The sequence below is a fragment of the Rana temporaria genome, chromosome 2, assembly GCF_905171775.1.
Source record: "Rana temporaria chromosome 2, aRanTem1.1, whole genome shotgun sequence".
Lineage (NCBI taxonomy): Eukaryota > Metazoa > Chordata > Amphibia > Anura > Ranidae > Rana > Rana temporaria.
The window spans coordinates 75050036-75061982 of record NC_053490.1 but is presented as its reverse complement, the minus strand read 5'-3'; the positions used below and the strand labels follow the sequence as shown (position 1 = coordinate 75061982).

General features: G+C 44.5%; 1 protein-coding gene across 1 annotated transcript; it reads left to right on the top strand.

Annotated features, from left to right (window-relative positions):
* The first annotated feature begins 235 nt into the window (after positions 1-235).
* On the top strand, positions 236-11610 carry CCNA1 (cyclin A1). The gene is made up of 9 exons (XM_040340396.1): positions 236-344; positions 3056-3248; positions 5330-5564; positions 5654-5775; positions 7350-7573; positions 8577-8781; positions 9131-9244; positions 10785-10918; positions 10996-11610. The coding sequence occupies exons 2-9, from the start codon at positions 3078-3080 to the stop codon at positions 11042-11044; spliced, it is 1254 nt and encodes a 417-aa protein (XP_040196330.1). The 5' UTR covers positions 236-344; positions 3056-3077; the 3' UTR covers positions 11045-11610.
* The last annotated feature ends 337 nt before the right edge of the window (positions 11611-11947 follow it).

Genomic DNA, 11947 nt, shown 5'->3' with positions numbered 1-11947 from the left:
GTTGCCATGGTCACGCTGCCTCCTGCTCCCTCCGAGCACGCCGCTTGCTGTCACCAGGGTGACATGAGTCACGTGACCTGTAGCCGGGCCGCCTGTGATTGGTGCGCTGGGGCAGAAGCGGGTGGATTGAAAACTCCGGAGTGTTTACTCCGGTGATCGCAGGGAGATCCCGATTCCTCCGCCTTGTCCTCCGGATGGGAACTTCACTACAGCTGATCCCAATCACCGCACACAGCTGACGGCCATCACCCGCTCTATATAACGGGCGGGCGGGGAGGAGAGGTCAGTGCAGTGCTCATTGGAGTGTGTGTCTAACGGATCTACTGTGTACGAAGAGCTAACAGGTAAGTGGCTTTGGGGCGATAATGTTATGCGGGGCGGGCATGTTATGCAGGGCGGGCGTAGTCTGATCGGTGCTGGGGGTCACTACTGCCCCCTGGAGAATGGGGTTTACTGGTGGTTGGGGCGGTTGGGTGTCACCTGTCATATGATGAACTGTATGGGGGGGTTGCCTTGCCTGTTCACCCCCCCCTCCCCATTATTGGGGTGCCCCTAGTCCCATCTATGTCTTAGTTTACTAAACCATTGGTGTACAAAATCTGGTGCAGCTCTGCATGGTAACCAATCAGCTACCAGGTTTTATTGAACAAGCTGAAGTTAGAAGCTGATAGCTGATTGGTTACTATGCCCAGCTGCCCCAGTTCTAGCAAATCTCCCCATAGCCTTAGTATGTGATTTACATTTTGACATTCTACTTTTAGAAGTCCTGTCTAATCTTAAACCCCCTCCCACCCCAAGTCTTAGCCTGTAGGACATATCTAGGTTTGCCTAATCTAAGACCCCTTTCACACTTATTTTTTGCTGCTTTAGCGCTAAAAATGGTGCCTGAAAAAAGATGCATCTGCAATCCCAATGTGAAAGCCTGAGCGCTTTCACACTAAGGTGCTGCGCTGGCAGGGCGCCAACGATCTGCAAGCAGCTTCTTTGCAGCGCTTTAGGGGTGGTGAATACACTGCTCCTAAAGTGCCTCCAGGACCGGAGCTACCACCAGGCAAACAAGGCAGCCGCCTAGGGCTCCCTGCTGCCTAGGGTGCCAGACCACTGGTGTTCCTACTCTCTTTCTCTCTGTAGCAAGCAACTAAGTCTCAGCATTAGTGGTGGAGGACTGTGTCTGTGCCCCAACTCCTGAATGGAAGCAAACCTTCATTAATGGGCACTGGTAGGCTGCATTGATGGGTACTTCATTAAAAAAGTGGGGTATACATGGGAAAGGCAAACAGGGATTGAGTCAGAGGTGGAGCCAGGGGGGGTGGAAAAATTAGATTTTTGCCTAGGGTGTCAAAAATCCTTGCACCAGCCCTGAGTGCCTCTTCCCATTAAAATCAATGGTGCTTTGTGGGAGCTTTTAACCCTTTATTTGGCCACTAGTGGGGGTTAAAAGTGCCCTGCTAGTGCTCAAAGCGCAGGTAGTTTTACCAGCGTTTTTTGGGCACTGGCAGTGTGAAAAGCTCTACCAGATAAGCGGTAAAGAATGTATTGGGTGGTTTGGTTACATGATCGGGTCCAAGTGGTGGCTTCAGGGGACAGCTGACAACGGATGCCCCATAGTAAGCCTTGACTTGCAGCTTTAACATCGCATGATTTCATAGCTGCCCAATCAGGTCAGTGTTTTGATGTGGTGTTTTATTGCGCTTATGACTTAATTTAACAGAAGTCAATGAAAGTACAGGAACCTTTTTTCAAAGTCACTGCGACTTGAGTTGTGACAGGTTGAATGGTTCAATTGCTGCCAATGTGGGTGCGACTTGTGTGATTTAACTGTCTAATTGCATGAGAAATCGCACCAGTGTGAACAAGGCTAAAGCTGCTCTCTCACCAGCTCTGTTAAATGTGCTGTGTGTTTAATTTGCATTGCATGTTTTTTAAATTGCTTTCAAATTTGGCACAATGCATAAGCTGACATTGGGAGTGTCTGGTCCATCAGGGCTGCTGGCCATCCTAGTTTGCATGCAGGGTGCTGGACTCGTAGATGTGTTTTGGTGGGGGGGTTCAAACCACATGATTACAGCCTAAAGCAGGGGTCTCAAACTGGTGGCCCTCCAGCTGTTGCAGAACTACAAGTCCCATGAGGCATTGCAAGGCTGACAGTTACAAGCATGAGTCCCTCAGGCAGAGGCATTATGGGATTTGTAGTTCCACAAGAGCTGGATGGCCACCAGTTTAAGACCCCTGGCCTAAAGCTTTAATTGGCTTGCAAAAGGTTGGTGGTGGAGAGTTGTGCAGAGAACAATTCTCACCCACTTGTGACAATGGCAATCAATTTTTGCTTTTTTGTACTGCCATAGAGCAGTGAGTGTGGACTGGGGGATTTGTTTGCCACCACTGACTGGGGTACCATTGCCTGGCTTATGGCAGCCCTGCCTGTACAAGGAAGGCCCTTTTAGCATGTCTGAGCAGAATGGCAGTTGGGAGTATAGCCTTTATGCCAGGGAAAGTGAGTTGATCAAAATAGACAGTTGGGCATCTTTGGGGTGGGGGGACTTGCCGTATTGTGGCTTGTCAAATTTGGTTTCACCTTCCTGCCCCATAGCTGTCAAATGGGAAGTAAATCCTTGGGGACCCCCAGAATTAGTGTCCCTATTGGGGAAATTTGGGATTTGCTTATAGTGCTGGTTCACACATGCGATGCAGAAACCAGTGCTGCATAGAACTCGCAAACTGCTGTAGGTGTCAAAAGGTTAATGATCCCCCCCCCCCCCCCGATCGCTTCACATATCGCAGTGCAAATTGTGAATTCTGACAATCGGATCGCATGGGTGTACTCACAAAAAGGTCCTGCACAATTTTGGTCAATGTGATACGAATTCAGCAATCTGTACAGCTGAATCTGCATTGCATGTGATCTGCAAGGATGTCCCCTTGTCATATGCAGCTTGTGCTGACACTTCTAGTTGGAATCTAACCCTGTCTAAGGTGTTAATTTGCCCCCCCGCTCCTAATTTGAAGTCAAATGTGAGTTATTGTACACTAATGGGCAATCTTGGTTTTCTCCTAGTTTGCAGACTTTCAGATTCAGAATGCGTCGCACCAAATCAAGCAGCCAGGTTGTGGCAAATGCTGGCATGGGAAGTTTTGATATCCATCATCATAACATCGCCCAGCAGAGGGTCCCAACTAACACGATGCCCCAAAGATCTATACTTGGAGTCCTCAGTGAGAACGAACAGCGGCACAGGTCCCATAGTGTGGTAAGAATCTGTTTATTGGCAGTGGGTGCAACTTTTCATTTTATATGCTGCTCCTGAGTGCAGAAATGCTGTGACTTTTCTGTTGGTGGATTATGCAATGTGACAAAGCCCTGTTGGCTTAACAGGCTGAGCTTGACTTCAACCAGCTTAAAGCAATATGCCGTTAAAAGCTCCTATTGCTTTATCAGCAAAAACACTTAGTCATGTAATGCTGGCTGCAAATGCCCTGTTTTTGATGCCCCAAAGCAATGCTTAACCACTTCATTACTAAACATGTCCACCCCCTTCCTACCCAGACTAGCTTTCAGCACTTGTGCACTTTGCATGACAATTGTGCATTCATACAACACTGGAAATGGAAATTTTCAACACCAATAGAGCTTTCTTGTTATTTACTACATGCATTTTGGTTATAGTCTTTTGCACATTTTATCTTCATAAATTTAAGCCAAAATTGGTGCATCTTAGTCTGTAAGGGGGACTGCCTTTTTGAACTCTTTAATTTGAGTTTTTTTTTGTGTCAACATGCCGTTTCTCAAGAGGCTGCAGTCATAATTTACATTTAACCTGGGAATCTTTAAGTTTACCTAATTGCCCAGGAAAGGTCTGTTGCTTGCCAAAAAGACTTTGCTCACTTTTAACCTGTGTTGCTGCGCTTTTCAGGCACTTCAGAAGTGCTGCCCATTCACTGCAATGGGCATTTTGAGAGCGCTGTAAACATCCCCAAATATGCTGCTTGCAGGACCCTTTCTAATGTCTCGCAAGCACACCGCCCCAGTGTGAAATCACTTGGACTTTCACATTTAGGTGGCAGTATTAGGCACTATTTCTAGCGCTAAAACACCGCAAAACTGCCTCAGTGTGAAAGGGGTCTAATAAAAGCATCACATGCCTGTGGGTTTTAGATTATGTAACCCAGGGGTTGACAAATTTGCTTGGAATCTAGGAGCCAGCTAAAAAAGTTAGGAGCCAGAAAACGCGCCCCGTCCCGACGAGCTTGTGCGCAGAAGCGAACACATACGTGAGCAGCGACCGCATATGTAAACCGTTTTCAAACCACTCATGTGAGGTATCGCCGCGATTGGTAGAGCGAGAGCAATAATTCTAGTCCTAGACCTCCTCTGTAACTCAAAACATGCAACCTGTAGAGTTTTTTTTTTAATTTTTTTTTTTTTTTTTTTTTTTTTTTTAAACGTTGCCTATGGAGATTTTAAAGGGTAAAAGTTTGACGCCATTCCACGAGCAGACGTAATTTTGAAGCGTGACATGTTGGGTATCAATTTACTCGGCGTAACATTATCTTTCATAATATAAAAAAAAAAATGGGGATAACTTTACTGTTTTATTTTTTCCCCAAAAAAGTGTGCTTGCAAGACCGCTGCGCAAATACGGCGTCACAGAAAGTATTGCAACAATCGCCATTTTATTCTCTAGGGTGTTAGGATAAAAAATATATAATGTTTGGAGGTTCTAATTAGAGGGAAGAAGATGGCAGTGAAAATAGTGAAAAATTACATTAGAATTGCTGTTTAACTTGTAATGCTTAACTTGTAATACCAACGGCCACCACCAGGTGGCGCCAGCTTACACATCTGGTGGTAATAACTTGTAATACCAACGGCTCACCACCAGATGGTGCCAGCTCACAAAACCCAAAAGCAAGTATATTGCAGCTTGACAAATCTAAAGTTGGCTGCACATTATACAATTTTCTTTAACTTTCCTTTTTTAGTTGACTAAACCCAAATTCTGCAACATGGGTTTGTACAAAAGTTATCACAATATGTAAAACCAACCATAATGTCATAGTTAAAAAAAAAAAACTGTATATATAATCTATCCCTGAAGAGATTGTAAGTGGGTAAAAACTGGACCTTATTTGCACAGTCCAAATGTGCCATCTTCACCACTTGCACAATCTTTGGCTATATTCATATTGAAAAGTACAAACTTTTTTTATTGCAGGATATAAAAAAGATGTAAGCTTCAATTATGGTTCACTTTGGATATTGCAGACCTGATTTAAATATGGTATGCTATATATTTCCTCTCCCACACCTAATAACTTTCTTTTTTTACAGAGTGCGCTTCCTACAAAGATGATTTCTGGCTTTGAGAATGCATTTCCTTTCCCTGGGAAGATGGTCTCCACAAAGGCTGCTGCAGTGCTCTCCAAGCCATGCTTCGCCATCTACATCGATGAGCCTGAGATTGTTCAGGAAACGTATCAGTTTGAAGTGGAACTTCCCAGTCTGGAGGAGATGGATGCGAATGTTGTGAAGGAGAAGTTCACCTTGCTGCTTGATGGCAGTGCAGGTGTGTAACACGTGTCTGTCTGCACTAGTGGCTCTTGGCATGGGTTAAAGCCTGAAATACTGACCCTTTTTTATATATCCCAAATGCAGCCTCTCCAATGATGGTGGACTCCACTCTTCCTCCCGACGACGATGCAACTGAAACCGATCCTGATGTCATTGCAGTCTCTGAGTACATTGATGAGATTTATCTTTACCTACGTCAGGCTGAAGTAAGACATTTGCTATATCTTGTTCAATGGTAGTTTAGCTGTAAATGTTGCCTAGATTTATAAGTTTTGGGTCAGAGGCTCAAATATTTAGGAGTGGTAACGGTGGTTTCTTCACTAATGAAACCTAGGGACTGCTCTCGCAGATGGATTAAGAGTCCTAAGACTAATGACCTCCTGCAAAGTGTGGTTTCCCTCTAACCCAGGGTTCTTTTACGTGATAGCCTGGCTGTTATAATCTGCAGTTGTGGCTGGTTCAAAATGTTTCAGGCTTGTGTAGCACTTGGTTGCTACTAGTAACATCCACCATATCACCCTGCTGCCAAGACCTCAATCTATCACATCGGACCATAAACAGTTATTTGGCTGGGGATATGGGATGTCCATAGAACATGTTGCTTTGCCATCATATTAAAAAACTTAATGTGTTTGAGCCTTGAAGTATTGATGCACAGATGGCTACAGTCACTTCCCTTGCATCACCATGCAGAATATTTCTCCTCCTGCAGACTTGCTCCCAGGACTTCTCTCCTCCTGCACAAATTTCACTGTAGATCCTCTATTTTGTCACATCCTCCTCATGTGAGCTAAATAGGCCGCTCTGAACAGTCTCATTGGCTGGTTATCGCAGATGCTGTTACTAGGCCAGAGGTCTGCAGTACCTCTCCCCAGCAGCCTAGTAATTTGGTAGCATGTGTTGCTTGAAGGACTACTGTTCCCAGCTAGTCCATCCTGCACCCTCAGGCTGCATCGATTTGACACTTGCCCCACAGTCTCTCCTCTTGCCTCGCACCAGCTCCCCTGGCATGCTTCATCCAGTAACCCACTGGTCCACTCACTGACCTTCTCCTGCACCAAGTCCAAGATGGAGAACTTTATTTGGACACATGTTCTGACAGCTTCTCTAGCCCCTCTGTTCAGGACACTCCATCCATGACCATGTAAGGATGTAGCGATCAGTGCACCATTCTCCATGTCTCCTGGCTGAAAACTCCTCCCCAGTGGGCTGGGACCTGATATATGGGAGGCCTGCCCCCTGTCAATACAAAGTGGCAATTTGGTCAGGGCTCCTCACATGAGCTGCCTGTCACTCCAGCTCCTGGCCCTACTCCTCTTCCAGAACAACCGAAAGCAGGGGAGGTGCCCAAGTACTGAAGCACAGGTGGTCGCACCCACTGCTACACTAACCACTTCCTGCCCCCAGATGAAAACAAGCAGGCCTAGCCTGAAGCATAGGTCTGCCTAAACGTACCTGCACTGACAGTTCCCCTTGCAACAAATCCTATTTTAGCACCTACCTACAGTAGAGGGTGCTACACTTGCAATTTGTGTAGCCACTGTACTAAATGAGGCCCAGGCAAAGTTAGGCTGCCTGACACTTATAACTTCCTACAGATGATGCAGAATGAAGTCCTGCTAGCTGTGTCTGAAATCTTAGATGTGCCAGTGGCACAGTTCTATGAAATGTCACTTGATTCATAAAAAGTAGCTGTAACCTTGCAGCCAACAGCTGAAGCTCTGTAGTAAAAGCTTGCTCAAACAATGGGTCCTAACTTCTGTAAATTCAATCCATTTAGGTTAAACATAGACCCAAACCCTACTACATGAGGAAGCAACCAGACATTACATCAGCCATGCGGGCCATCTTGGTGGACTGGCTTGTTGAAGTCCGGGAAGAGTACAAGCTTCGAAATGAGACTCTGTATCTTGCTGTGAATTACCTGGATAGATTCTTGTCCAGTATGTCTGTACTAAGAGGAAAGCTGCAACTTGTAGGAACTGCAGCTATTCTACTGGCTGCGTAAGTATTTTGCTATAAAATGTGCTTATTGCTAATATACCCCAGTATGTTGGGTGCCAACACAAAGGTGATTCAGCAGTTAATGGAAGGTATAAGACACACTTGGCCAAGGTTAACGCTGTAGCGATGTGGGAACCAGTGCAATTCCGGCGTCATTTCGCACATCGCATCTCTCCCGCAGGCAGTTCATACTGCCCTTTGCGAGTCAATACATTGTTAATGACACTGCCCCTCCATAGGTTCAGTGTGAACTCTGGGTTCAGGCAGGAATTGCATGGGTGAAACACCAATGCAATTCCAGTGCAGGGAAAATTCCCTGCGCTTTATGCAAGTTCTGCTATACAACTATGACTGAACTTGCACTACAAATGTTGCATGTGATCGGCAGTGCAGGTGCAAATCGCATGTAATGTTTGTTCATATGTGTGAACCTGGACTTAAAGCGGAGTTCCAGCCTGTATTAAAATGGTCAGCAGCTCCAAATACTGTAGCTGCTAATTTAATAAAGACTCTTGCTTGTCTAGGTATCCTGTGATATTGACTTCCTTACTGAAAGGGGGAGGGGTAAGGAATAGGAAATAAGGGAAGCCTGTTTACTACTGCTCATGCTGCACTTTCTGAATTGTCTCCCAGAAGATGTAGGGGTTGGAATTCTTAACTTGTGCCCCCCCCAGTGCCAAATGTGGAAGTAGAGGGTGCAAACAAGCAGGTCTTCCACTTTTGGGTGGCACACTGCTTTTAGAACAGCGGGTTTTTAAACAATTGACTGCAACACTCTTGTGCTAGCTTTCTTTTAGTCAGATCTCGGCTAGTGGTATGTGCCAAAGAAGTTGGGTAGCTAGTCAAAGCACAAGACGGGATAACATTTAACCAATGCTATGTTTTTCTAGGGCGTACTGGTTACCTTGCGTTGTAATACTAAATTTTAGCCGTTGTTAAAATTGCAAATCAACCAGCAAGAGTTTCATGACTTTGCTGTTAACGGGTTGCTATATTGTTTCAGCAAATATGAAGAGATCTATCCCCCTGATCTGGATGAGTTTGTGTACATAACTGATGACACCTACACAAAGCAACAACTGCTGCGCATGGAACACCTGCTGCTTAAAGTGTTGGCCTTTGACTTGACTGTCCCTACAATCAACCAGTTCCTGCTACAATACATTCACAAGCAAGCTGTTGGCACAAAGGCTGAGCATCTTGCAATGGTATAAGTGGCTTCCTAAGTTGCTAGCATGTTTGTAACAAATTTTTACATTAAGGTGATCATTGGGATAGTGGAGGCTTGGGGTGTAGAATTAAACTTGGACGGTGGCTTTTGTACTGCTGTTACCTTGTGGGTTGGGAAGAAGATGGGAGGATTTGGATCCCAAACATTCTAAAGGCTTCCTAACTATTAAAAAAAATAAACCATTAATTCCAACCTGTAGCAGTTGGGTGCAACAAATTCAGGCTTTATTGCTGCTAGATAGTACTAGGCTTAATGACAAATGTTGAACCTAAAGAATCTTGATTAAAAATGTGGTTTGGCCTAACTTAATTTTACTTCCCCCTTAGTACATGGCAGAGTTGACATTGCTTGAGGTGGACCCATTCTTGAAGTATGTTCCCTCCCTGACTGCTGCTGCAGCCTATTGTCTGGCCAACTATACAATCAACAGAATTTTTTGGGTGAGTATGCAATGGGGGTAAAGGGCTTTTACAGACTTGACTTTCCACAGTATAGCAGAAATAAACCAAATGTAATATGTGGCTGCATCAATCTTAAGTTGTGTGGGTTTTATTTTTTCTCTCCCCTGTCTTCATGTAGTGGTCTGGCCAGCAACACTGCCTAAGGTTTTAATCTGTAATTTATGCATTTCACTGGAGCATGATCTTGGCATTTGCTGTCCAGATGAATGTGGACATCCTGGCTATGACATGCATGTGGTGTGGGTTTTTCCTGCAACGACACTTTGCATGGAAGTGTCAAATATCTAAATGTAAGGTCTGAGCATGTAGGCCCTCTACAAAATCTAGAGTGGGTGACTGGGGACAAAAGGCAAATTAAATATTTTCTTCAGCTCTGTATATACAAAGGCGCATGGGAAGTTTATGTCCATAACAGGTATGGTATTGACGGCTCCAAATCATTCACAATGGCTCAAGTGATATGGTCCAGAAATATTTAAACAGAATTGAGGTGGATAAAGCACCTGGACCAGATGTCATCCACCCAAGGATCCTAAAAAAAATTGAGCTCTTATTTCAGAGATCACTTTGCCCCTGTACAAATCATTAGGAAGGCCTCATCTGGAATATGCAGTTCAGTTTTGGGCACCAGTTATCAAAAAGCATATCCAAACTGGAGAGTGCAGAGAAGGGCAACCAAACTGATAAGCATGGAGGAACTTGGTTATGAGGAAAGATAAGAGGAGCTAAATTTCTTCAAGGGAATATTGCTTATTAAGTGGTCCATATAGTGAACTTGGTGTTGAGTGACCACTTTAAAGTCATCAGAGGACAAGGGGGCACTCTTTATGTCTAGAGCAGGGGGTCTTAAACTGGCAGCTGTTAAACTACAAATCCCATCATGCCTCTGCCTGTGGGAGTCATGCTTGTAACTGTCAGCCTTGCAATGCCTTAATGGCAGCCTTAACTTTCCATTTATTTGTAAGTGGGGAAATGAGGCCTGGCATGTGGGGGTTGCATAGGAGCTGTTCTCATGATATTACAATATCTTTTAAAAGCCTCCTCAGAGGAAATGGTTTTAGACAGGTAGGTAAGGCAGTATTGGATCCAAAATGCAAATGTTGCAGCTTAATATGGCTTTAATAAATGGTAAGAGGCAGCCTTGTCTGACTTGTGCCCACCATTGCCGTCTCTCCTTTGCAGTGGAAGAGGGTGGCTGGATCACCACAGGGGGGGGGGGGGGTCTGTGTGGAGAGAAGGTTGCTGATTAGAGCGGTAATAGCTTGCATTAGAATTGCTGTCTGCTTGCCCTGCCTCCTACTTAACCCACCATGCCTGACATTGGTTAAATCTACTACGGTCTCAAACTTCAGTTTGGTTCTTCTGGGGCTTGGTATGTCTACCGAATACCTGGCTCCAAGAACAGAGTGAGCATTGCAGGTAGGATGTTTCAAAGCTGCTTCATTTGGGATTTTAAATGACCTAATGGTACTTGTGAAAAGCTAAGCTACCGCTACTAATTTAACTTTGTCTTTAACAGCCTGGTACCCTTCAAGCATTTACTGGTTACACCTTGAGTGATATTGCACCTTGTCTGGTTGATCTGCACAGAGCCTGCCTTAATGCACCTCACCAGTCACAAAAAGCCATTTGGGAGAAATACAAAGCTCCAAAGTAAGTGATTATATATGTACACCAGTTGGCTACTCAAAAGCAAATATTGGTACTAACTCTGTCTTTCTGTCTTGTAGGTACATGCAAGTATCCCATCTGGCAATCCCTGCAACACTTCCTTTGTGATTAATAGAGCATTCAATGACTTGCACAGCACTTACCTCAAGACCAACAGTGTTGGTCTAATTTTTAAGTAGACACTGCTGGCTAAGTGTCAGTTTGGCTTTTTAAATTGTACATTTTTTAACTTGTGAACTTTTATGACTAGTTAGGATTATAACATTTTAACGATATACTGTAGATGACTTGGCCATTATTTAGCTGCCTGCCACCCAACTGAGGACATCGTAATGGAGTAGCAACAGATCAGACCTGGTTTGGAGGTGCTGGCTCCAAGGCTGTTTTTGGCTTGCTACACTACTAAATGAGGGGAAGACACAAGTGTGAAAGTTGGCAAAAAGTCTGCATTCCAGTAGCAGATCAAGGATTTCATTGACTGCCACAGCTTGCCTCAATGGGCCCATACCAGTTCCTATGTTCTCTTGTGACACTATCATTTTGAACAAGACAAATGGTGAATTACTGGATACAGAAAGGTGGTGGCTTCAAGTCATATCAAGGACTTTAGCAATGGCAAACTATTCATGTAGAATTGTCGTCTTTGTATTTTAATAAAATCCTATAAGATGCTATCAATGTCTGTGATTCTACTACATACACTTTGATTTAAAGCAGTTTCAAACCTTTCCTATAAATTGTTGGAGTACTTAAAATGGCTATCAGCATATTGTAGTAACAAAGTGTGTACCGTCATATTTGCAGACCTCCTGCCATTGGGACTACATGGGGACACTTAACACTGATTGCATTTGAAATCAAGGCCACAGGTCTTATTCTAATGAGGAGCTTTGTGGGTTAACAAATTTGGTTATGACATCTAACAGCCTTTCTATAATGTTGCGCGCTGTCTGGGGTGAACGGGTATTGGTACAGGACCTTTAATATGAATGGGGGGGGGGGTTGGCACTT

Excerpts from the sequence above, each read along its gene's own strand:
- CCNA1 (XM_040340396.1), top strand. The coding sequence starts at position 3,078 with ATGCGTCGCACCAAATCAAGCAGCCAGGTTGTGGCAAATGCTGGCATG. Across the intron at positions 3,249-5,329 it reads GGCACAGGTCCCATAGTGTG|AGTGCGCTTCCTACAAAGAT; the intron begins GTAAGAATCTGT and ends CTTTTTTTACAG. Across the intron at positions 8,782-9,130 it reads AGGCTGAGCATCTTGCAATG|TACATGGCAGAGTTGACATT; the intron begins GTATAAGTGGCT and ends CTTCCCCCTTAG.